We start from the raw sequence: 27,727 nt of genomic DNA on the forward strand, positions 1-27,727 counted from the left end.
TAAGCCGCATATACACACTAGACTATTATTATGAACGATATGGACAATAACGATATTATTCCTATTATTCAGTGTGTATGCAGTGGATGACCAACGATGCACGCTCCCGTTGGACGATAACGATATCTTTGGTCGTCCGTGCATGCAGGTCAGTTTGGATGTTATCGTCAAGAATTGCATGTCCAAAGATGTGGCAGGATGGCTTCACTGAAAGATATCTATCAGTGTGTACACCCAATATCATTTGTCCTGCACTGCAGAAAGTTCAATGGAAATCAGTCATCAAGATCGTTCATACAGCACATCGTCTAGTGCAGGGTTTGCCAAATTTTTCTAAAATCTAGGAGCCAGGGTGAAATTGTAGGAGCCAGACCACTGTGCACCCCCCCCCCCCAAAAAAAAAATTAAAAAAAATTACAGGATTAAAGAGCACAGCTCTGTGTGTTATGCAGCTATTACAAACACTCTACTAATCTACAAAGTGGCCAGTTGAATGGATGCAGCAAAATTTTATAAAATGGAGGCCCCCAGCTCTGCACAGCTCCCCTGCTCCAACCCCTCCCCAGACAGAAATAACAGACCACGTTTGTACATATGCAAAAGTGCAAGAAATTACTACCCCCGGCAACCCCCCCCCTCCTCCCCGGGGCCACAATACTTCGCACCTACCCCCCCATGGCAACCAACCCACATGGCCACACAACTAAGGAGATACACTCAGGCAAAACACCCCTCCGCACCATCCCCCCTTGGGCCACACCACTACCCCCCCTGAAGTCACAATCCCCAGCCACACATAGACCCACTTACTGGAGAGCTGCAGCCCAAGTTAGGTGACAGCAGACATCCAGGACGGATGGCAGAAGGTAGCGCCGGCCGGGACGGACAGGCACAGGAGGAGTCAGCGCCGGCCGGGACGGACAGGCACAGGAGGAGTCAGCGCCGGCCGGGACGGACAGGCACAGGAGGAGTCAGCGCCGGCCGGGACGGACAGGCACAGGAGGAGTCAGCGCAAGCCGGGACGGACAGGCACAGGAGGAGTCAGCGCCGGCCGGGACGGACAGGCACAGGAGGAGTCAGCGCCGGCCGGGACGGACAGGCACAGGAGGAGTCAGCGCCGGCCGGGACGGACAGGCACAGGAGGAGTCAGCGCCGGCCGGGACACACAGGCACAGGAGGAGTCAGCGCCGGCCGGGACACACAGGCACAGGAGGAGTCAGCGCCGGCCGGGACACACAGGCACAGGAGGAGTCAGCGCCGGCCGGGACACACAGGCACAGGAGGAGTCAGCGCCGGCCGGGACACACAGGCACAGGAGGAGTCAGCGCCGGCCGGGACACACAGGCACAGGAGGAGTCAGCGCCGGCCGGGACACACAGGCACAGGAGGAGTCAGCGCCGGCCGGGACACACAGGCACAGGAGGAGTCAGCGCCGGCCGGGACACACAGGCACAGGAGGAGTCAGCGCCGGCCGGGACACACAGGCACAGGAGGAGTCAGCGCCGGCCGGGACACACAGGCACAGGAGGAGTCAGCGCCGGCCGGGACACACAGGCACAGGAGGAGTCAGCGCCGGCCGGGACACACAGGCACAGGAGGAGTCAGCGCCGGCCGGGACACACAGGCACAGGAGGAGTCAGCGCAAGCCGGGACACACAGGCACAGGAGGAGTCAGCGCAAGCCGGGACACTCAGAACATGCACATCTCTGCTGGGGTTGACAAAGATCTGCTTCCTCCCTGCCTCTAAAATCTGGTCGACATGGCGACCTGGCCCCCGGGATTTGTCGAGCCCTGGTCTAGTGTGTATGGTTGGCTAAAGGCTCAATCAAATTCTACTTAACATTTATCCAGCAACTTCTAGAAGATAATAGCTAGAATCTGATTGGTTGCTATGGGCAACATCTCCATTTCTAAAAACCTGCACTTTAGTAAATATACCCCTCAGTGTTACTGCTCCCACGTGTCAGCGACGTGCTGTGAGTGTGATGCTGTGATGTCACTGGCAGAGGGCGGCAGCAACAGCACTACGCAAGGCCGGAAGCAGCTCATTCAGAGCCACAGGCATGCTCAAGAATAAACATAGCTCTCAGTCTGTATTCAGAAATGACCACATCTAAGCACCAGCACCGCCGCTATCCTCCAACTTGTGAAAGTAGCAGTCATCACTACTAAGAATGCATTTGCACCAGCCCTATCCTTGATCCATCTGAAACCAGCCGTATCTGCATGCAGCCACCTCTGAACAGAGCGCAATTCCCCCCCCCCCTACACGCCCACAGCTTACATATCCTATCTGTGAGTGCCCCATTGCCACTCATAAATAAATGGATGCACACAGCTCTGAAATCACTCGTAGTTGCTCAAAGTTACCAATGCGGCCTCCGATGTATGCACAGTTGCTAATAAACGCGAGATCGGTCCGCAGGCTAGACCTGTCTGCAACTCTCAATCAGGCCCAGAGTGCACGGATGTTAATTTAAAAGATTATCATTCCTTCAGTGTTTAATTCCAATACATAGGGCAGTCAGAGCACAGTGCCATAAAAAATGAAGAAGAAAAAAAATAAAGTATGAGATTTTAGTGTTTTAGGTGCCACCAGCCCTGTATCAGCCAAGTTATACTTTAGGTTTAGCAGTCCTTTAAGATCCTGGAAACCTGATGTTAGACAGTCAGTTATGTCGGAATTACACATTGCTACAGTTTAGGGTCATTGCTGTAAAGCACTTCAAAGGGTCTTTAAAGACCTTACTTGCAAACAAACAGCATTCCTTCCACTGTCTCACGTTACCCTTCCCGCCCATGGCCGAAAGCTCCATAATATGTATTTTTGTTTTCGTAACATTACAGAATTTACTTTTAAAATTCTGTACAAGCGTTGGATTTTTACAGTGCGGCAATAGCTAGCGATAGTCTATAGCAAAATATACCTAAAAATGGTGAGTAGTGGACAGTGTGTACTGTATTCCGATCTAACAAACCCCCCCGTGACGAGTACTCACCTCAGTCCCAGTTTCACTTAATCCGCCGGCTTCACACCAGTCAGGCAGAGTCTCTCGGCATGTGTGGGAGGTCTGATGGGCATGCAGGAGGGTTTCATTTTATTGACCATTTAATTTTTTTTCCCATGAATGGGTGGGTAGGGGCCCCAGTGCATTGCTTTGCCCAGGGTCCACACTGCTGTTAAGACAACCCTGATGATGGCCACGAATACTACAGCTTTGCAATAGTGCAAGAATATAGGTCATGGGTTTCAACAACAGCTTATTTAAGCAAAATAAGAAAACAGGAACAGAACGTATAGGATATAGTAAAAAGAACATGAATTTCTGCGGAACCTAACAAAAGAAGAAAAAAAACACCAAGTCTACTAGCTTTAACTTTGGGTGTGTTAAAAAGTGGGCATTAAATCACTAAGTACAAATACTGCAGAAACACAGAGTAACTGGCATAAAAAACTGCAAAAACAATAGACCGGCAATGCTTATCTGCCTGCATAGGTGCATCTACCTGTCTGCCAAGCAGATAGCTATTTAATGGCCTTTCTGTAATAGCAATCTGCACATAGCTTTGCTGGTTGGCACAGAAACAATAAAATCATCATATTACAGCCTACTACTAATTTAGGATCACCCTCTTTATTACTTGATATAAATCATGAGACTGAAGGGTCATTAATCCAAGTTCGCCTAGAAACGTGCTTTCCAGAAAAAGTTTAGCTGGAATGTGCAAAGTGCCTTCTGTTAGAAGTATAGAGAGGAGATTTGAATTTATAAACCAAAGTCCTTTTGCAGAAAAATTAATAATTTGTGGAGTCTCATCACATTGGCTCTTAAATCCATGCACTTACCTGGAAAAACAGGTTATTTTACAAAAGAGCATTAATTCTGTAGGTCTGCATTGCAGCGTTTATAACTCCTTAATATGGTCAAAAGCCAGGCAGCTACAGTGGGGACAAAGTAAAAAAGAACCCAAAAACAAAGAAATTGTCTTCTGTGTTTTCCTTGACAAAATCCATATTCTATCTAACCATCAGATTAGGACAATTTCCTGTCCACAGACGGGATGAGACCATCTCTCTGGGAATGATGAAGAAAACTGCACTTGTGCAATTCTCCAATGCTTGAAATCACACCCAAAAGTGTATTCTCATTACACCTCATGGCAATTATACAGCCTTTACTTGGAGAGAAGTTTCTACAAGTGCAGACTTTGATACAATCAAAGTAGTTAAAATGTGCGAGCTGCTTATTTAGTATATAAAACAGATGGATTAAGTAGACATAATAAATGATTCTTACAACTACAATAACATTTATGTTATTATTCATTTTCTATATCTGTATAGCTAGAGTGCTCATTTCATTCAGTGGCACTTGCTGTGGCCCATTTACATTATCAGGATTGTAAACGAGTAGGAATGTGCTGAATTTACCACCTGCAGAGCATGTAATCTTGTGAACAAGATTTCACACAGCTGATTACCTTGGCCGAGAGATAAAACGTTTTACAATACAGTAATAAAAATATAAAAATAGCTGCCATATTTCCTCATAAATCATACTCACAGCTTTGCAGTGATAAGTAACAGCAATGCCACAAAAGAAAACTTCTTGAGTTTCCTAGTCTGTCCAACCATGGTAAGACCCAGGTAAAATAAAGCAGAGCCAGAGAAGGAACTGGCAAGGCCGTCCAGAAAATTCTCTAAGTAGATGGGGATCTTCTGGCCGAGTGCAAAGTTAAAGGCGATGCCAATGAACACCATGAACACAATAGGGTTTTGGAAGACACGGAGGAGCGCAAATCCCAGGATCTTGAATTTGCCTTGTGAAGTGTTGGGGTTGTCTCTCCATTTTTGGATCTCGCAGAGAACAAAACCTAAGGGATTCAACATCATGAGAGACACAGGTGCCACCAAGTAGATGTATTGGAGGTATTTAGGATATGTGGTCTGGTACAAGGCATCAACTAGAAGAAAAACACAGACAAATGCGTTAGACGCTGACTGTGGACCAACCAAATCAGGAGCAAAGAAGGACATTCTGCTCACAATTGTGTTACTAAATAGTCTGGTCATTTTCATAGGTAGATAAAGTGTTTGAGTTTATACTGTTATTCAAATAAAAAATGGTGAAAAATAAACTAACAAAACAAAAACAATATCTTATTGGCTGTCTCTTGAAAGTTAAATACAGCAAAGCTGATAAAATGAGGGATTACTGCTCACACTTCGTATGCAATGTGTTTTAAACAGACATGTTTTGTACAGATTTTTTTAAACAAGAACTAAAAACAATTAAGACTATTAACACCTTAAAAACTAATAGCATCACTGACATACAAAACAAAGACAAACTGCAGTTTCGAAGACTTCCTTAAATCATTCTTACAAGCTCAGATAAAGAAAATAAAATAAATCTGTCTATATAATAATCCGCTATGGTCTGTCCTGTCTCCGGACATACGCACCGCCCCCTCTAGCGACTCACACGGCAGCGAGCATGGGGACGGACCTTAGTCAGAGAAGATGGGGCAACCCCCTGGAACCGGCAAAGTATACAGCCGCAGGGGCAGGCGGGAAGGTGGACCGAGGCGATTGGGTCTGATATACTAGTTGCATAGATTTGGAATGCTTAAGATTTTACTTCTTTTTTAAATTTCTAACATTTGGAGAACGAACAAATTTTAAAACTTAATTTACTATCTTTGGCAGTCCCCTTCTGAAGATGTTTTGCAGTGCTCCTCACAGTGACCAGGCCGGTGGGTATAACAATATTACATAGGAGAAGCAATGGTTTTGTTTTTGTATTTTCTTTCTGGTCTGCAGAACTTTTTGTATAACAAGTTTCCAGATTTTAGATCCAATACCAGTACCATATATCACTGAGCTCTGCAAATAGCTTTGTCACACAGATCAACTTGTAGGAAGGTTAGCAAAGATAACACACTAACGCCTGAGCAGAGATATTATGTGTGTTCCATCTGAACATACCATGAAATTAATATCAGTTAAATAAAATTTTCCCACTAAACTAAAACAAGACACGACACATCTTACCTATGGGATAGCCAAGTGCAAAATCATTGCTCTGAGTTGCAAATATAGGGAAAAGGCCAGCTTTGCTGTATCGGCTTTGCGGATTAGCCGCTAATAAAGTTAACACGCATACTATTAGGAACACGGTGGCTTTGGCAATCAGGATGCTATACAGGAAGGACCAATTAACATCGGAGAAATCCAGGACCACCATATTTTTAAACAAAAGCGCTGGAAGTGCAAAACGGGAAACATAGTTGCCTAGTCCTTTGGCCTGAGTGGCAGTGATCACGTTGGCTCTCCCGGCAATATAGCCGCACAGAATGATACCAAAGCATTCCAAGAGAGCAGGAAATAGCCTGTTTATGGACATGGTGGGACTGCCATTTGTGACGTTTGTCTGTCCGCCTAATGTGTCAGTCATATTGGCATTAGACAAGTTCTTCCACAGCAGCTCAGAGGTGGTGTCCATCTTTTCTCTCTTTTTATGTTCTTCAACTTTGTCAGTTTCGAAAATGCAGATTCATGATGATCTAATAAATAATAAAAAAAATAAAATAATTAAAAGCGTGCCGGGCAATAACTTTACTAATAAGACCTCAATATTCCAAAACACCTAAAAGCAAAAAGTTGTTTTTAAATACATTTCAAGTAAAATAAAAAATAATTAAAATACATTTTAATTAATAATAATTCTGGTTAAAGACTCGAATCTGATGCATTTTGCTGAAGATCCGAATATTGAGAGATGCCGTAAAGAACTATTTTTATAGGCTAATTCTGACGGTGATCCACTTAATATAGCTGCTTGTAAATTGTTTACTATCTGAAAGAGGTTACAAGTTTTTAGGCCACTGGTTACTGTTCTATTTTCATTTCATATATTGCAATTGTTCTAAAGTAACAGTCACTGACATAGAAGGCAATTAGTTTGTGTTTCAGCTGACAAATAACAATATACCAAACCCATGTATATCTGTTAAGACATTCACATCGTCTACATTAGAATATCGTCAAGAGGTCGTCCGTATTCAATTAGCGGCCGTTTTTTCCGCCACTGACGAAAATGGCGTTTTTTCACCTAAAAAAAATGGCAACATTTTGCCAGAAAACAGGCGAAAATGGAGAAAAAATAAACTGGAGAAAAGTTTTCTCCATCCCAGGCCAGGAGAAAAAAAAAAAAAAAAATGCAAAAATCCCTATTTTTGACTAAAAATCCCTTTGGACACCCCCTGTAATGATAAATTGCCGGGGGGGAAAAAATCGTAAGTTGCGTACTTGGGCGAAAAAACTACAGCGCAAATTCTGGGCAAAAAGAAACCCGTTAAAAAGGGTTTTAACTTATAGGGTCTGATATTTAAACATCGCACGCGGTCGCAGCAGACTGTTTTTAAATTTGCGTTTTTACGACACGAAAATATACTTGCACTCATTTTAACGTATCCCCAATTTCCGTGGAACAGTAATTTCCTGGGAAACAAAATTGCTTTCTATCATTTTCGACATTTTGGGGTTTTTTTCGCCCAAAATTTGTGCAGTCGTTTTTCATCAAAGTACGCAACGTACGAAAAAAAGTTTTGGTAATTTATCAATAGGGGGCAGGGGTGTCCAAAGGGTTCTGAAAGAAATCCCCAGATTTTTAGCCAAAAAATTGGGATTTAGCATTTTATTTTCTCATGGTCTGGGATGGAGAAACTTTACTCCAATTAGTTGTTTCTCCATTTTCGCAGGTTTCCATTTTTTGCCTGTTGTTTTTTAGGGTGAAAAACAGCCGTTTTCGCCGCTAATTGAATACGGCCCATGGTCGAAGTTTCAACACTGAACATGCCGACATGTTCATAATATTGACATTGACCATGTTGACATTAAACATGTGGACACAAGATGTTATGTTGACATTGTTAGAATGTTTTCCCTGTCCTTCTGTCCCTAACCTTCATGGAAATGTTGACATTAGGGCAATATCGACATCATCAGTGTCGACTTTCTCCCGTTGACCTTGTAAATGGAGATATGGTGACTGCATCAGTAACCTACAGAAGGAGCACATGTCTTTAGATGGGCAGTGCAATTAAATTATAGTGGCAATGTTGCTGCTCTTTAATGCTCTGCTACCACTGAAATAGATGGGAAGGAGCAGGGCTATTGCAGCCTGATTGTCCTACTTTGGGGTGGCCCCCAGAGTATGTTGATGGTTGTAGATTCCGAGCTTACCTAGCAGAAGCAAGGGTGAGTTATGCAACTCCATACTGTTACTTCTTCAGCAGTGCTTTGAGTTACCCAGAGTGGGTACTAGCTGGGATCACGTAACCATTTTCTCTTCCCAATGAGATTGTTGCTATATCACAAGCAAAACTATGTTCCTCTAAGATCCGGTACCCATGTGACGTATGCTCCATTTACTAAGCAAACTCATCCCAAAGCAAACAATTATCTGCATGCAGAAAGCAGGTGGCTGAGTCCTTATGCCCTGTGCCAGTGTTCCACAATAACATATGTGTATTTTTCCCATTAGGATAAGGATCAGTAATTCTATGATAAACGTTATGTTACGTTCTACCCACAGTGGAATGAGCACAAGACCGGTGACATTTGTGTCTATTAATATCAATTGCAAGTTATCATCATACATCCATGTGCTTCAGTTCACAAAAATAGCTCCTTGGAACTGAAACCCACAAAACAGAAGTAGTGGATAGAATAGGTTACTCTGTACAGCTCTTCGCCATACTACTATCATGACATATAGAATACAATCTTCCCCATAATTCTATCATGACATATAGAACATAATCTTCGCTATACTAAATTTCACCCCCTAGAGATTGTGCCTTTAGCAACAATCAGAGCCAAAGTGGCCGAGTCAGAGAGGAACTGTGCTGCGAACGCGTTAGCACCATAGTTGCGTCTGACTATATGCTAATGCTAGTGTCTGCCCCTCCCCTGGCGTACAGGCGTGTGTCAGACAGTGTAAGCACTGGGGCGACCACTTTCTGCGTCTTTAGGCGCTACCTTCATGTGCACCATCGAAACTAGCAGCTGCCGCATGCCAAGTGCAGATTCACCCACAATGTGAGCTATTACACGTCTGGGTTCTCCATAACACGCCCATAAGACAGCGCCTCTCCATGCCTCTGAACAGTCACCTCCCAGTACATTTCCTAGACCGTGCATCTAAAATCGGCCCTGCAACTCTGCGCGCACACACCGCGGGATGCCTGCGATTTCTTAGCAACTCAGAAACATGTGCAATTCAAAATCAACATAAAAAGTATTTTTTTTTTATTATTTTAGTTTACTCTTGGAATGCAACAGATCTCTATTCCCCATGTACTCAATCCAAACATCTCCTTCCTGACCTATTCTGCAAAAACAAGAGATATGGTAAGAACTTACCTTTGTTATCTCTGTTTCTACGAAGTCCATAGGGTCCACAGGGTTGACCTTGGGGTATAGCTGGATCTGGATCAACGGGCACCACGCAGTTAAAGCTTTAGCTGCTCCCAGGATGCACTTGGGTTCATCCTCCACTATACCACGCCCCCGAGCCACAGGCACCTCAGTTGGTAAGCAGCCACGGCCGGAGGAGGAGACTAAACAGAGAGAAGGAAGACTGGAACACACAAGAAACCATACTCACGAAAATGGGAGACGGAAAACCGGTGACCAGCCATACAGCCCATATGAAGCCAGGTGCGTCAGGGCGAGTGCCCTGTGGACACTATGGACTTCGTAGAAACAGAGATAACAAAAGGTAAGTTCTTACCATGTCTCTTGTTTTCTACTTCAGGGTCCATAGGGTGTCCACAGGGTTGACCCTGGGGATGTCCCAAAGCAGTTCAACTAAGGGCGGGGACGCTCCTGTGCTGAAAGGAGAACCCGGCGCCCGAAGGATGCATCCTGAGTGGCAAAGGTGTCAAATGCATAGAACCTCAAAAACATTTGAATGGAAGACCAGGTGGTCACCTTACAGAGCTGAACAGCAGAGGCGCCACGGCTAGCAGCCCAAGAAGGACCCACGGACCGAGTGGAATGAGCCTTAACGGAGGCTGGAACAGGTAAACCTTCCTGCGCATAAGCCTCACAAATAACAGAACGAAGCCAACGGGCCAAAGTTTGTTTGTTGGCAGGCCAACCCCTCTTGTGAAAACCAAAGAGGACAAATAACGAATCTGACTTCCTAATGGAACCCGTCCGGTCCACATAAACCCTGAGAGCCCGGACAATATCTAAGGAAGCCTCCCCAGCCGAGAGATCAGGTGACTGAAAGGCTGGAACAACAATTTCTTGATTTATGTGGAACTTGGGAACCACTTTAGGCAGACATTCCGGATGAGTGCGAAGCACTGCTCTGTCCTGGTGAAATACCAGAAAAGGGGGACGACAAGAAAGCCCCCCCAATTCTGACACCCTCCTGCCTGAAGCAATTGCCAGGCGGAAAACGGTTTTAAACGTTAGCCACTTGAGCTCCACCAACTCCAAGGGCTCAAAAGGAGGACCCTGCAGAGCCCGAAGAACCACCGCCAAATCCCAGGGGGCCACAGGAGGCACGAAGGGTGGCTGAATTCTCAGAACACCTTGGAAAAAGGTGTGTACGTCCGGTAAGGTAGCAATCCTTGAAATCCTGAATATCTGGGGATCATAGCTTCTAGACTCACACCATTGAAAGTAAGTGTGCCACACTCTGTGGTAGATCAGTGCGAAAGCAGGCTTGCGAGCCCTCAGCATGGTAGTAACAACTGAGCTCGAAAAGTTTTGGGACCTTAGGACGGCTGCCTCAAGAGCCACGCCGTCAAAGACAGCCGACCCAGATCCGGGTAAAGGCAAGGCCCTTGAGATAACAGGTCCCGCCGCTGAGGAAGAAGGTACGGATGGACAGGCTCCGCAGGTCGGAGTACCAAGGACATCTTGGCCACGCAGGGGCCACCAGAATCAGTGTGCCTCCGTCCTGCTTGAACTTGAGCAGGACCCGAGGTAGAAGGGATATCGAAGGAAACAGATATGCCAGCTGAAATGTCCACTTCACCGACAGTGCGTCACCAAACTGGCACCGACGTCCCTTGTCCTTGACCCGTACATGGGCAACTTGCAATTGTGGCGGGAAGCCATCAGGTCCAGCTCCGGCAGTCCCCATTTGTCCACGAGTAGTTGGAATACCTCTGGATGAAGCGACCATTCCCCGGGATGCACGTCGTAACAGCTGAGGAAGTCCGCTTCCCAATTGAGGACTCCGGGAATGAAGACTGCCATGATCACTGGAAGATAGCACTCCGCCCAAGTTAGGATGCGGGACACCTCCACCATCGCATCTCTGCTGAGAGTTCCTCCCTGGTGATTGATGTACGCCACCGTGGTGGCGTTGTCGGATTGCACCTGTACTGCCCTTCCTTGAAGAGCGGTGCCGGCCGACTAAAGGGCCCTGTACACAGTCCTCAGCTCCAGCATATTGATGGGAAGAGACGCTTCCTCCGCAGTCCAGCGGCCCTGAAGTGACAAGGAGCCTGTTACCACCCCCAACCACGAAGACTGGCATCTGTCGTGAGCAGAACCCAGTCCGGGATGATTCCAGAAGATGAGCTGTCTGAAGCCATCACGCTAAGGACAGACGTACTTCCGGGGACAACACCAGCATCTGAGACCGGATCCTGTGGGGTAACCCGTTCCATTCCGATTGAATCAGCCTCTGTAGGGGCCTGGAATGGAACTGGGCGAATTCCACCATGTCGAATGCCGACACCATGGACCCCAGAACTCTCATCGCTGAGTGTACCGACACTTGACCGCTGCTCAGGCAATTGTGTATCCGCAGCTGTAGGGAGGAGACCTTTTCCGGAGACAGAAAGATCCTTTGCTGACGAGAGTCTAGCAGGGCCCCCAAATGAACCATCCGCTGCGATAGAATCAGGGAGGACTAACCCCAGTTTATTAACCACCCGTGCGCTTGTAGACAAGCGATCATCAGGAGGAGATGATGGAGCAGTACCTCCGGGGAGCTTGCCAGCAAGAGGAGGTCGTCCAGATACGGTAGCAGCCGTATACCCTGGCTCCGAAGGTGAGCAGCCATAACTGCCATCACCTTGGTGAATACCCTTGGGGCCGTGGAGAGGCCAAAAGGTAGAGCTCTGAACTGGTAATGATGGTGTAATATAGCGAACCTCAGATACCGGTGGTGTGAAGTTGCTATAGGAACATGGAGGTAGGCGTCCTGGATGTCCAGGGAGACCATGTAATCCCCTGCTTCCTTCGCCAGAATGATGGGACGCAAAGTTTCCATCCTGAACTTGGGGACTCTGAGGAACTTGTTCAGAGACTTCAAATTGAGGATGGGGCGATGAGACCCATTGGGTTTCTACACCAGAAACAGCATAGAGTAGTATCCCATCCCACGTTGAGACTGTGGTACGGGCACAATGATCCCTGCCATCAGCAAGGACTCTATAGCTACCTGAATCTGTAAAGCCTTAGTGGTGTCCTGCGAAGGACTTGTGCAGAAAAACTGCTGGCTTGGTCTGTGCCGAAAAGACAGGGCGTACCCCTGGGAGACCACTTCTCGAACCCAGGCATCTGTGGAGGTATTGTGCCAGCACTGGGCGAATTGAAGAAGTTGGCCTCCCACTCTGGGGTCCCCCAGAGGGAGGCCCGTCCCATCAGGCAGAAGGCTTATCTTCTTGCTTGGAAGAAGGGCACCTAGCACTCCAGGCTTGCTTCTTGGGTTTAGAGGCGGTATTAGCTGCCGAATGCCTCGGGAAGGACTGACCTTTTGCCTTGCCCTGAACCCGAAATGAGTGAAAGGCCGAGCTCCGAACCCTAGTCGGTGTTGTAGCTGAAGGGAGGAAAGCGGACTTAGATTTCGCCAGGGTATCTACTATCTTGTCCAAGTCCGGACCAAATAGTAATTCTCCATTAAAGGGTAAGGCCTCCAGGCCTTTCTTTGAATCAGCGTCTGCTCTCCAGGACCTCAACCACAAGGATCGGCGAGCAGACACTGCTGCTGCTGAAACCCTAGAAGTCAGCAGACTAGCATCTAAAGATGCTTCTCCAATGTAGGAAGCAGCATCTCTCATCTGTCCTAACAACGCTCTCTGGACATCCGGAGCATCGTCTGGAAAAGTATACTCTAATGCATTGGCCCAACCCTCAATGGCCTTTGCCACCCAGGAGATGGCCATGGACGGCGAGAGTAAATGGACTTTAGGCAAGTCTCAACCTTCCTGTACGTGGGATCCTTCAGCGAGGATATAGATGGTAATGGCAGCGTAGCACTCCTGATTAAGCGAGTGACATGGGAATCCACCGCCGGTGAGGTTTCCTATTTTTTTACAATGCGCCTCAGGAAATGGATAATTAGATGCCAACCACTTCTGTGGCTGGAATCTCTTACTGGGCGCCTGCCAAGCCACCGCCATATGATCCGTCAATTGATCAGACAGGGGAAACACCGCAGAAGTCACCTTAGCCTTTTTAAAACTAGGGTACTTAGACTTAGGAGCTGGTGCCTCATCCTCTATTTGAAGAATGGCTCGCACCGCCCTAACCAGAGCCCGCACATTGATGGAGGACTTAGTATCCACCTCCTGGACTGAGACGTCCAAGTCGGTGTCGTCATGCACCTCCCCATCATCTGAGGACACCTCGGTGTCCGTGAAATGCGCGGCTTGTGCCATTATAGTGCGTTTAGACTTCCTTGAAGGTATGTCACTCTGCAGCATCCAATGAAAAGCCGAACATGTGGCCACCAAACTCTGGACAGGTTTGCAGGGCACATCCACCCATGGAGGGGGAGCCGCCCCAGGGGCCTGAAAAGGCACCACAGACTGCTGCGTCACAGCGGTAGACTTAATATACATAGGTAACCCAGCATAATGACCAACAGGCTGAGACCCAGGGGGACTCTGCAATAATTTCGGGACACCCAGGGAATGGGGGATGGTAGGCTGGGACAACGCCCTGGTAAGGATAGCAGTCGGGACCGACAGACGGTCCGCAATAGATACCAGCACTTGAGAAAACATTGCCCATGGTGGTTCCTGCAACATAGGGGGCTTTGAGGGGCCAGGTACCAACTGGCACCGTCCACACAGGCCATCCTGTGATAAATCCTCCCTATCCTCTCCCGCAGAACAGCAGGGTTCGCAAAATACGCACTATAGCATGTTTTTACGCGCTATAGGGAGTTGCGGACCAGATTTTAAAAAAACTCAGCGGGTCCTGCGGGACCCACTGTGTTGAGCTATGCTGGGTGCAGCAGCCTATCACCGCCGGCGGTATCTTTTCAACCAACAGCCACCGGCGTCTTCTCAGTCACCGCCATGTGGCGGCCCCTATCCCAATCTCTGACTGACTGGCCACGCCCGCCGCCCGGGAGCAGCAGCAGCGAGGCAGCATCTCCTTTCCGCAATCCCCCTGTTCCCAGGTCAGACTCGGAGTGATCACTCGTTGGAGAGCTGGGAGCGGAGCGCAGCGCAGCACGGTGACTACTGGGAGCCCGGCTCATACACCCCTATAGCAGCGCTGTGCGGCGGCTGCCGGGAGACGCCAGGTGTGTTTGGGGGTCTGCACTTGGGGTGGGGGAGTTGCTGGGCGGCTGTCCATACACGCCGGCCCGGCAACATAGAGTGACTTCTGTGACAGTCAGCCTAGCAGACCATCAGATTGGCTGCCTGTCACTACAGTGCGCCGGCTGTGCGGAGCTCAGTGTGGTGAGCAGGGAATGTCCAGAGACTGCTCACCGCACCGATGTACAACATGCTGCAGAGCCGACTGAAAGCTCCCCGCAGCCAGTGCACTGTAATGACAGGCAGCCGATTCGATGTCACTGCTGCCAGGCCCTGGGGAGTCTGGAGAGCTGCCCCGAGGATATATACATTTCTCTCAACTCCAGCCTCTTGTGTGCCTCTGCCCCAGCCTCCAATGTGTGTCTCTGTCCAGTGCCCCAGTCCCCATGTGTGCCTCTTCATCATCCCCCAATGTGTGTCGCTGTCCAGGGCCCCAGCCCCCAATGTGTGTTGCTGTCCAGTGTCCAGTTCCCATGTGTGCCTCTGCCCCCCCCCTTCCCATGTGTGCCTCTGCCCCCCCCCTTCCCATGTGTGCCTCTGCCCCCCCCCTTCCCATGTGTGCCTCTGCCCCCCCCCTTCCCATGTGTGCCTCTGCCCCCCCCTTCCCATGTGTGCCTCTGCCCCCCCTTCCCATGTGTGCCTCTGCCCCCCCCTTTCCCATGTGTGCCTCTGCCCCCCCCTTTCCCATGTGTGCCTCTGCCCCCCCCTTTCCCATGTGTGCCTCTGCCCACCCAGCCTGTGTGAGCATCTGCCCACTTCCCCCTATCTGTGTGCCTCTGATTGGGGAGCTCTACTTGTTTAATTTAATTTATACTGGTCCCACATATTCTGAAGTAAGCCTGCCTGCACCCACAGTGCTCTATCCTTTGTAGTTTGGCAGCGCTGGACTTTTCCATGCGATTCAGATGCAGCCCGATCCTGCATGACCCAGAGACGGTGATGTGGTTACGTAGCCTCCAGCTACAGTGATGCAGTGACACAGGAGGGCAGGCAGCAGTGCCATGAAGTTGAATCAATGTGTTTATAGTTTTTCCAATGGGGGCCAATGTGTTGGTGTTTTTTTTTTTTTTTATCCTATCAGGGCCAATGGTTGTATCTTTTTATCCTATCTGGGCCAATGTGTGTGTTTTTCTTTATATGGGGCAAATGTGTTGTTTTTTTTCCTACCAGGACCAATTTCATCTACTACATTTTTCATGGGATTTAGATGGGACCCAGAAAATGTCAGGTAGGACCCCGATTCTTTAAAGTGAGGGGTCCCTGGGACCCACATTTTTTTGGCTCACCGCGATCACTGGAACAGCGTCTGCAGGAGAACAACACCGGAGCCACGGAGTGCTCAATCTCCTCCTCAGACATGACAAAATATATTGTAGAAATAAAAAAAAATATATATATATATATATATATATATAATGTGCCAATAGAGAAGAATAGTGTCACACCGGCGCACTCACCTGTGTGCTAAACAACAGCCCACAATATGGCACTGTGTCACACACAACTGTATGTGACTGACCACACCAATACTTGATTTATATAGGTGAGGTTTGTAGAAAAACGCCCTTCCCCCACACACCTGTAGGGCCTTATAGGAGAAGGAAAGGGATAGGTATAAGCTGACAGTAAGTGGAATAAGCACAGACAGGCAGCACTAGCAAAAGTCACATACCATGCAGGAAGATAATACTCACTGCACCTTTCACTACACTCAACCGCCCAGATTCAGTGTCTGGGAGGGCTGTAGCGCTGTGTACGCTGTCCTTTAACGGGGGGAGGTACACAGGGGGACCGGTCCGCATGCTCCCTCAGAGAACAGCGCTGCCACCTAGAGAAAATGGCCGCCAGAGACCTCAGAGGAGGAGTGGCCGAGTAATCTGCAGCTCAGGGACGCCAGACTGCGTGCTGAAAGGCGCGCTGAGCTGAGGGGAGGACCCACTAAGCAGGGAAGGCTTCATCCCCTGGCTAGCTACTAATCCCAGGGTTGCCGGCTTCCCGCTTGCCGCGTATTTTACCCTGGTGGTCTAGTGGTCTCACGGGGTATGCCACCTAGGAGGGGAGCCCGCCGTCACCGCTAGCACCCCCGGTCTGTCCCCCAGAACCGGGGGCATCGGACTGCATTTAGAGGAACCCGCGAGCCGCCGCTAATCAGTGACTCGTGGCTTACCTTACTCTCCCTGGTGTCTCCGGCAGCAGTCCAGGGAAAGCCCCAGAGCCCTGCTAGTACAGGCTCTGGAGTCCCGCCGTGATCCCCAGATAGGCACTGGCGTCGCGGCCCCCAGCGGGGAGTTGGAGCGGCAGCTTGGACGTCTGTATAGACAGTCCGTCGCTGACGCTCTAAAGAGCCTAGTAAAATAGTTAAGTCAAACTAACTCTCAAATAAAAAAAAAAAAAAAAAAAAAGCTTTTGGGGGCTGCTCCTGCAAGGTGCCCCAACTCCGGCCGGGCACCAACTAAAACTGAGGTGCCTGTGGCTCGAGGGCAGGGTATAGAGGAAGATGGACCCAAGTGCATCCTGGGAGCAGCTAAAGCTTTAACTGCGTGGTACCCGTGGATCCAGATCCAGCTATACCCCAAGGTCAACACTGTGGACCCCCTATGGACCCTGAAGTAGAAACAGAGGTTATTACAATGTGTTGTGACAAATACTGACACAGATGAGACAAGATTAGTTTATCCATGACGTGTCAAAAATCCCTCCAATTAAAAAAAAAAAGCTTGTGCCCGATAGGGTGGTTTTCTCACGGTCCGGCCAAAAAGGTTGTTCACGTATTGGATCCCTAATATACAGTTATACTGCAGCCCCTCAAGGAGCAAGTCCTTGTCATTTTCTGTTATTTTATCTTGATTGCTAGGCAGGACAGAAGAAAGGCAAAACCCTACGTCAGAGTTTCCCGAACTCTGCCATTACAGTCCAAGTTTTAAGGATATCCATGCTTGATTCCTGTTGGTGAAATCAAATTGACTGAGGTACTAATTAAGTCACCTGTGCTAAAGCATGAATATCCTTAAAACCTGGACTGTTATGGTGGTGTTTGGGAACCTCTGCCCTATGCATTTAGGGGACTAACAAAGAGTTTATGGATTTTTATACAGCGTTTATCTTAAATAAAATACCATTACAAATCGGTGCATGTGTATTTTTATTGTTTTGCCTTTTACTATTAGCTACTGCAGTGTCTCCGTGGCTGACATGGTATGCTGGTGATTGTAGTCCTATAAGCTTTAGCATGCTCTACAAGTATAAATGTGTGCAAGCAGTAACTGGCTGCCAGGGATAGAAGTTCTGTAAGGAGTTAAAAGGGCCCTGACAACTGCAGCGCCCTCCAAATAAGTTCTAATTAAATTCAGTGGTGTGAGGCACAGGCAGTGCGAGTGTGGCTATGGTAAAATCACATGATTGGAGTCAGGGGGAAGCAGAGACTCCGAGATAAAGAGAGAGAATGAAAAAGAGGGGACTGAGAGGAAGTGAAAGAAAAAAGGAATCTGCACAGCTGGAGCGAGGGCTCAATGGGAGAAATACAGAAATAAAAAGAGGGAACTGCTTGTCAGGCGAGCTCAGTGACAGACAAGAGCTAACAGTTATAGTGAAGAGCACACAGACCAGCAGACAACTTCTATCTGCAACAGAACTCGAGCGGCACGAAAGCTGCCACCGCCATTCCTATTGCGTGCTGTGATAACCTGGATCTCCTCAGAGGAAGGAAAAGTCATAAGAAGTAGCTCTTTCCACAAACTAAGACCTAGGGGTATATTTACTAAAGGGGCACATTTATAGAAGTGATGTTGCCCATAACAACCAATCAGATTCTACTTCTCATTTATCCAGCACCTTCTAGAAGATAATAGCTAGTTGCTGTTGCTGGACTACTGGCCGACTTTAATGCTGGGTACACACTATCTTGACAGAGCGGCCAACCGGCCGTCGTGCTGACTTAGCGGTCGATTTGAGAACACTTTCCAATTGGCCGCTCGATATATCCGCCCAGACATTACAAATGGGTGGGCATTTAAATCTGCCTGCCGAGCTGTGATGTCAGTGTTGGTGGTCCCTACAGCCAGTGGACGGGCGGTCACCGGGTCTCCCACACAAACACCCTGATATATCGGCTACCAACATATCATTTACATTTGATCGAACAATATATCTAGTAGTGTATACCCAACATAAGTAATAATACAATATTTATATATTTAATAATAATGTCATTAAAATTAAAAAGACAGGAAAAAAAACCCAGGGCAGTTCCAGATAAAGTTTACTCCCATCCTAACGTGTTTATTTCATAGCTTGTGCAAAGGAGAATTTAACAGTTCAACCAAATAGCTTATATGATTTTATGACTTTTCATTAACCAGCCACCAACACCAGTGTGATGAGAACCAGTACTATTCAGCACCTTGTCTCATTTGCTCTGAAGTAGTGTGGGGTCATTGGGTTTGATGTTTAAGCCGGGTGTGGCATATCTTGATCAAGTCGACACTGATGTAATGTTGACATTGATGAAATGTTGACATTGGCTATTGTCTATTTCTATTCCTAACCCAAACACTAACGGAAATGCCGACATTATCACAGTGTCAACATTTTGCAGATGTTGACATTTTAACCATGTCAACAAAATAGCTTCTGCTGTCGACATTCTGAATGTCGACTTGCTGGAACATATGTAAACGCTTTTCATTGTGTGTACAATGAGCTTTCAAGGAGATAAATGTATGCTTCTAACTATGTTGACATATTGAAACAGAACAAGCTTAAATAAAATAAAAGGCACTGCAGCCCATTGCACATCAAAAGTCTAATTTGTATCATCTCATTTGGTATCATTTTTTTTTCTATCAGTTTACATGCGCTTAACATGTGTTAAGCTGGCCACACACTAGCGTTTTTTACCCGATTTGCCAGATTTCGACAAATCGTGTAAAATATGCCCAAATCGTGAGTTTCTACTCACGATCACGCTGCCAATGCACATCCCCACTTGTCGTACATCGCATCTTCAGATCTGCCATGTTGTAGGGCAGATTTGCCAATCAGGGACACAATGCACTGGATGCACGATAGATCTTAAGTCAGATTGGACATTTCTTACTCCAAATCGTGACCACGACTGATGGGGAGCTGCCTGGGGAGAGTTCAGGGGAAATCGTACACATTGTGGGATTGTGATCACATCGCTATGTCTGTGGGCACCTTAAGAAATGCAGAACTTTAAAACCAGTGTGTATATAGCCTTAAAGAGTTTTCACAATACCTGTACTTTTCTGATTAGTAATCGGACACACCGATACAACAGCTAGTCTTGAACACAATGGTGTTGAAATCAGGCAAACAATGCATCAAAGCCTGGTATATATTCTGGTGCCAGGTCTCCAAACAGTGATGCAATGTCCTTGTACACACTCCTACAATAAGGTCATAATGTGCTCTACAATTATGCCGGTCTGTACGTAGCAGCCTTAAGGGGCATACACACTAGACGATAAAAGTGAATGTTATGGACGATTACAATACCGTATATCGAATTCAGATCACCCAGTGTGTATGCACAATATCGTTAACGATGCGCGCTCCCACAGATCATTTACAATGTCTTCCATCACTTGAACCTGCAGGGCAACCTGACGATATTGTCAGATTCTGCATGTTCGGGGATGTGGCCGGATGACGTCACTAAACGATATCTTTAACGATATCATTCAGTGTGTAAGCTATTATCGTTTGCTTGGACAGCCCAGGTGATAAAGGCTAAACACTAGATTATATCACTCATGGAGCATATCGTCTAGAGAGTATGAGCCTTTACACAACAATTAGCAGCAGCTAGTACCCCTTTCACATCACAATTCCGGGTCGCACCCAGGATTTTGTACATGGTTCCCATCCTGGGTGCAACCCGGCTGGGACCAAATTCATACTGGCGGCCCGACCCGGCTTATTACTGTGTCAATTACACCATTGCTGAGCCGGCACTTGGAGTTGAGATAATTTCCAAGCGCTGGCTCTTCCTATGCTGTGAACAGGACCGGGGTCTCATCGACCCGGCTTACCAGTTAACACTGCATTGCGAGCCGGGTTGAAATTCCAGGTCAATTCAACTGGTCCCTTTCATACCCCTTTTACACTAAAGTCCCTGGTCTGACCTGGGATTTGGAAGACGTTTCCAACCCAGATCAGACCTGGGAAAGACCTCTTTTACACCGCGGCACCAACCCGGCTATGCCCGGGTCGGCACCGTTTACACCGGAGTCGGGTCTGCAGTGACCCGGCTCTTCCGGGAGTTGCAGTGGACGCTTGGAGATGATGTAATCTCCAAGTACCACTGAAGTCGGCCAATCGGGCGGCACGATCCGGGTCATCGTGACCCAGATCGCACAGTTTACACTGCAGGGTGACACGGGATCGACCTGTGGCCAACCCTGCAAGCTACCCATGTTGGATCCGTTTACACTGACAAAAATCCAAAACTGATGCTCACTCATGTGCATCAACCCGAGATTTTCAGGTCGGTGTAAAAGGGGTATCACACTGATCAATAACCCAGGTTGCTGTGCATTCACGTGCAATAACCCGGGTTACTACTGGCAGTGTGAAAGGGGTATAACTTATTATAATTAATAGTTATCTTCAGGGAAATTTATCATGGGAAGTATTTGCATGATAAATGCACTGTCCTAGTGAACTTGCACATTTTCACCCAGAATAAACCAGTTATCTATCCAACTCCACGGGCACCTTCACTAAAAATAATTATCACGCATTAGTACTGCCTGTATACTTATGTATTCAAATACTTCTATATATTATACATTTAATCTGGATAGCAGCATCCTCTATATAAACAATACAGATAACCAACAAAATCTATTAGTAGTCCCCTAAGTCATCTTATCAGTCCAATTTCTTGCCACCCCAGTATCTTTAGCCCATCTAGTGTCTCACAAATTAACTTAACCATGTAATCACCCCATTTAGACCATTGCAGAACATTCTTTAGTGTTCTCCTTACCTCTACATTTTGAACCTGGTTTAAGAATTAGTAGTTTTTTCTAATGTATTATGTATAGTTAACTTATATTATACAAAACTCACCGTGTAGTGGTAGTGCAACGTCAATGTTTCTGCTGTAGTTGTGTAACTAGAATCGTCATGTAATAATTCTAAACTTACATAAGCATTCTGCTAAAAGGAATGTAACAAATGTAATGTTTTGTAAAGAATGATACAGAAATATAGCACGTTATAATAGAACAGAACTGGCTGAGACTATTTTATCAGTACTCATATTGATAGGAGTTAGCCAATTTCACTAAAGAGAGCAGTGGACTGTATTAGCCAGCACATCACAGCCCTTTATTTTTCCAAACTACCATTTTTACTTAGTGATATTAATAGTACTTATATAACGCTTTTCTGCAAAAGGACTCTGGACCTCATTCAGAGTCGGTCGTTGCGGCCGCATGGTCGTAGAGGAAAGGGGCCGGATATGCAAATGAAGCGATCACAAGTTGCGGTCCTAAGATGAGATCGTTAGCTGAACGATCCGAAGGTAAGAAGCGGCCGTAAGCCTAAAGCACGCCCCCTTCTCGTTCACAACACACGTCATCTCCTGGGATATAAGGATTAATCGCGAGCATCGGGAACCATCGGAGCTGGTCGTAGAGCTTAAGGTTGACCATACCCTCTCTTAAGCACTACGATTAAGTCAGTGTAAAATCCTCCCATGTCACTTGTGCCATGACACTACTTTAATTATGCACTCCCATTAAACGCCGTTCGCATAATTAGGCACGCCTGCGTTCGGATCTCCACTCCCCCGGTTTCAAGCACCTTCCCCTGTTACCACCCACAAACGGTTCAATCTGTCACTCAAACTAACGACCTGGCTGTGTTCAAGGAGAGAGAAATTTCTGATCGTAACAGCTAGTTTGCGCAGGCGCATTGCGAAATTTACGCATGCGCAGTTTAGCGAACATCGGTGGTGTACGACCGTGCGGCCGCAACGACCGACTCTGAATGAGGTCCTCAATGCACTATACATATGCAGAAAAATTACAGCCATCTTTGGCGTACTACAAAGGTTTCAATGGCAAAATATATATGAAATTCAAACACATGATACAAGATAAAACAAATAACCATCGGTTCCCTGGATTATTTATCCCACACATGAAAGCACCAGCTAACTACATATTGCCAGCTGACAGATTTTATATACTGCAAATGTATTACAGATATACAGCATCACATGCTCTTCAGAGTTTGTAGTTGCATTGTCAGCTTGTGACCAGTAAAGAAAGCAGGCCAGGGAGGGCACAGCAAGGGGTCCCTAAACCAACAATGCCAACTGGAGAACACTGGTAGGAAATAAATAGCATGGCAAAGAACCTAAGAGCCCCATTTATCAAGGATCGCTTTTGCAATGCGATCAGGGCATGCCAGTAACGCCCCTGATCGCATTGCAAAATATGATCCCATCTGCTGGATGTATTATCCGGGACATGCAGGGAGACGGGCTCCGAAAGGAGCCCATCCCTGCGATGTCTCCAGAGGGCAGTCGGGGCTCCTGCACGTGTGCAGTCCCGCGGACTGCACATGAGCGGCTCTCATTGCCGGCGGAGGGTTCCGTGAGATCCCTCTGCCGGCTGATATGCGGTAAGTCCCCATAGACTACAGCGGCTAACGCTATCTTCAGATGGAGTTAGCTGCTGGGGTCAATATCCGGAATGCTTGGCATCCCCCATAGAAACCTATGGGGGAGGTGGCTGCCAGCGGCAATGGAGGGATTGCAGCAGGTATCGGAGGGGGATACTTAGTATTTGAGTTAAACCCCCGAAAACGTGTTTTCTGGGATTTTACCTCAAATATTGAATGATAAATGGGCCCGTAAGAGAGAATCTGAGTGACAGCACAATGCAGATTGAAAGAGGAGTATACCAAGACCATGATCTCACTAGAAGCATAACTGACACGCTAAGCTTTGAAATTTCACCTTTTTTTCCCCTATATCAACAACCATTGTCTGATAGTTGTGTGAGGCACTGGTGCCATTTCTGATGAAGAGGGGGGAGTTTACATTTTTAAAATCTGGTTTCCAGCAAACCTACAGTGGACAGTCCAATGCATTTTACCCATATGATTCGCACATGTTAAACGTATCCCAATTCGTACATGACAGGTTCACATGTTGGACTGATCTGTGCTCTGAAGGTAAATGCTTCTCCGTCACATCCCCCTGCAAGTGAATTAAGCTGCATGTATTCTGCTTAGAGACACACATCAGCAAGCACCCAGCCATGTCAGACAGGCAAGAAGCAGCACAGTGCGCACTGTCAGGCAGGCATGCATTGTTATGGTGTGTTAGTCCGGCTGCCCATTGACATTGCAGAGTATAGTAATTGCGCTGCATGCACCAACCTGTCCGCCTGGCAGCTCAGTCAGCCCCGGCATCACGTGGTTCTCCTGCGCCGTGGGGGAAACATGATGCCGCCGGTCCAGTCCATGCAGTCACTACTCCCCTCCAAAAAAATATATTTTAGAGTTGCGTAACTTCTACTGCGTAATACATTTCCATTCTCCAAAGGGAGAACCTGACGTCACTCTGTATCAAACTGGCCGGTAGCCAATAGGAAGGCAGCTTTCATGCACTTACCAGTGCCTGCGACACTCCAGCGATGCAGCCAATGAGAAAAGAGTAGCTCAGTCACATGGTCTGACGGGATCCTCAAAGGGGAGGAACCTGCCTGGGAAAATAGGCATCTACCAATGATAATGCTGAGTTGTGTGATTGACGTCAGTGGTGACCAATGAACAGGAGCAGAACTTAATGGTTTCTTGAGCTGCCGTCCTGGCTGTCACAGTGTAATTGTAGATTGTTTACATTTGTGTTCTGTGGTGGTGATGTATCAAACCTTCTAACGGGGACCAATGGAAAAGTTGCCCATAGCAACCATTCAGCTTGTATCATTTAACTATTACATGCTATAAAATGATAACTAGTACATTCTATAAAATGATAACTAGTACATTCTATAAAATGATAACTAGTACATTCTATTAAATGATAACTAGTACATTCTATAAAATGATAACTAGTACATTCTATTAAATGATAACTAGTACATTCTATTAAATGATAACTAGTACATTCTATAAAATGATTGGTAGCAGCTGATTGGTTGCTATGAGAAACCTCTACCTGTCCTCTAGAAGATTTGATGTCTCCCTGTGACTGGTCTGCACATGATAATATGGGGGCAATGCGTTATATGGTATGAGTCACATCTATACGTATTTTCACTGTAGTTACTGACATTTAAAAACTTTTTAGGGACAATTTGCTGATCAGCAGGTGCATCAAGAGAAGTGACACACAATAGTCCCCCGGCAGGCCCCATAGTATTACAGCCCTCGTCATAAAATATTTACTACAGGTGACAATATTGCACTTTTTGCATTGTAAATACTCCTTTTCATTAAACAGTACCTGCTTAATTATTAAGGTGCATACACACACAACGATTTTTTAACGATTATCGTTAACGATATCGTTTATCGTTCAATCGTTGAAAAAATTGTTCACTTTCAAAGTTAAAACGATGAACGATTATCATTCATGCGCGTTCACGTTTGTAGTTTATAGTTTGTAGTTCAGTCAGACTGACCAACCCAACGATTTTCATTAAGGGAATATGCAAAAATCGTTTGTAGTTCAAAAAAATCATTCATTACATTTAGTAAATGAACAATTTTAGTAAACGGTTTTCGTTAATTTTTCCCTTGAAAAAATTAATGAAAATCGTTTACTAAAATCGTTCATTTACAAAATCGTTGTGTGTATATGCAGCCTTAAGATTAGGTGCTAATTTACCACCTCAAAAATATGTAGCAGCATTTAATATGTCCAGTATATAATTGATAGCCCTTCATTTTTGTAATGTCACTTTTATGTAATGTAACAAACATCAAGTACTTAATAAATATTAAAATGTATCAAATATGTAATTTAGCAATGTATAGAATACAGTATCTCAGATGTGGCAAATAATATGGTCATAGGCAGCACGCAATGGTTACATTACTGCTTCATAGCACTGAGGCTGTGGAATATGTGTGCACTATATAAATAACTGGTAATATATTAATAACACATAACACTAGTATCCAATGCAGTTTACTAACATCAGTAACATGTATTTTTTTTGTTTACGGATTGGTTTTGATTTGTTGATAGACATATTTTGACTTGTTTACTGACAGATTGCAACCATGAAGGTTATAAGGCCATGGTACAAAAGTGCAAATGGGCAGTAACCTTAGCAACTTGTCAGAAATGTATTTACATTAGATTAACCAATATTTAATTTCTGATTGGTTGCTAATGGTTACTGTATTTGCATTCCATGTTAGTAAATTAACATTTTAGTGTTTTATAACTTTCGTTGTATCCATATCAATAGGTGTGGAAAGATTAGTCAGATAATGCCAAGGGTGCTTATTTTCAGAACCAGTGCTATAATAGTGAATTTAAAAAAAAACTTTACGGCAAACAGATTTATAAAACAATTCCAGGGAGATTATAAAATTAAAAATACAAACATACCTCGTTCTAACATACACTTAATTTCTGTTCGTACACAGAGAGTCACTGTTACCTAATATGAACCAAGGCTACATATCAGCATAGGGATCACTTATCCCCATATTTGCAGTATATCGTCTCCAGAGTTTGGCAATGGAAAAGAGAGAAATTTAAAAAACAAAAAAACAAAACAGTGGTGTGAACATCTCATGTAGGCTACAGAGAGGTTTTTTTCCCCAGTGACATAGCCAGGTTTTGACACAATGGAAAGCAAAGTTGGAAAAATATGTGCCCTAGGTCCCGTTGTTTCAAAATTCAAATAACATCTAAATATATAAATTTCATTCAAATTACATCAATAATTACCCCTGACATTACATTACTACCCCCACAAACACAATACAAAAACAGTATGAAGCAGCACAGCCAGAACTCAGTGAATTGCCATATAGTACACACAGCATCACAGCGACCGCCATACAGTACACACAGCAGCATCGCAGTGACCTCCATACAATACACACACATCGCAGTGACGGCCATACAATAGACAGAGCGACACAGTTACTGCCATACAGTACATCACAGCATCGCAGTGACCACCATTCTGTACACACCGCATCGCAGTAACAACCATACAGTTCATATAGCAACACAGTGACCGCCATACAGTACACATAGCATTGCAGTGACCGCTATACAGTACACATAGCATTGCAGTGACCGCCATACAGTACACATAGCATCACAGTGACCACCATACAGTACATACAGCACCACAGTGACCGCCATATACAGAAAACACAGCATCGCAGTGACCGCCATACAGAAAACACAGCATCACAGTGACCGCCATATATTACACACAGCATCACAGTGACCACCATACAGTAAACACAGCATCGCAGTGACCACCATACAGTACACATAGCATCACAGTGACCACCATACAGTACACACAGCACCACAGTGACCGCCATACAGAAAACACAGCATCGCAGTGACCGCCATCAGAAAACACAGCATCACAGTGACCGCCATATATTACACACAGCATCACAGTGACCACATACAGTAAACACAGCATCACAGTGACCGCCATACAGTACACACAGCATTGTAGTGACCGCCATATAGTACACACAGCATGGCAGTGATCGCCACACAGTTGTTACAAGTCTCCAGCATGCCTTGTTACTTACCCATGCTCCGGTTGTCTCTCCTCCAGGTCGCCAGCCACACTCCTGGAATTCTGGACAATGTACATGCTGTACTTGAATGGCATCTCCAGTTGCCTACAGTTCAGACAGCATCGCTGTGACGGCCATACAGTACACACAGCATCGCAGTGACCACCATACAGTACATATAGCATCGCCATGAAGTCCATACAGTACACAGAGTATTGCAGTGACCGCCATAAAGTACACAGCATCGCAGTGACCACCATACAGTACACGCAGCATCGCAGTGACCGCCATACAGTACACACAGCATCACAGTGACCGCTATACAGTACACATAGCATCGCAGTGACCACCATACAGTACACA

The 27,727-nt window shown here is 46.2% G+C and overlaps 1 protein-coding gene across 4 annotated transcripts in view; it reads right to left on the reverse strand.

The window, feature by feature from the left end:
* GPR155 (G protein-coupled receptor 155) overlaps window positions 1-24,323 on the reverse strand; it is a 57,898-nt gene extending 33,575 nt beyond the window's left edge. For 2 of the 4 annotated variants that reach the window (XM_088472499.1, XM_088472615.1), the window contains exons 1-3: window positions 24,011-24,222; window positions 6,057-6,568; window positions 4,567-4,966 (exon numbers count right to left, since the gene is read on the reverse strand). In XM_088472499.1, the coding sequence (XP_088328625.1) occupies window positions 4,567-4,966; window positions 6,057-6,507 (851 nt within the window). In that variant the 5' untranslated portion in view covers window positions 6,508-6,568; window positions 24,011-24,222. Of the gene's footprint in view, window positions 1-4,566; window positions 4,967-6,056; window positions 6,569-24,010; window positions 24,223-24,245 lie in introns of those variants that run through there. The other 2 variants (XM_088472547.1, XM_088472673.1) reach the window with 2 other exon arrangements.
* Between the last annotated feature and the right edge of the window lie 3,404 nt (window positions 24,324-27,727).

Source organism: Taudactylus pleione, unplaced genomic scaffold, assembly GCF_031769625.1.
Source record: "Taudactylus pleione unplaced genomic scaffold, aTauple2 ptg000004l, whole genome shotgun sequence".
Taxonomy (NCBI): domain Eukaryota; kingdom Metazoa; phylum Chordata; class Amphibia; order Anura; family Myobatrachidae; genus Taudactylus; species Taudactylus pleione.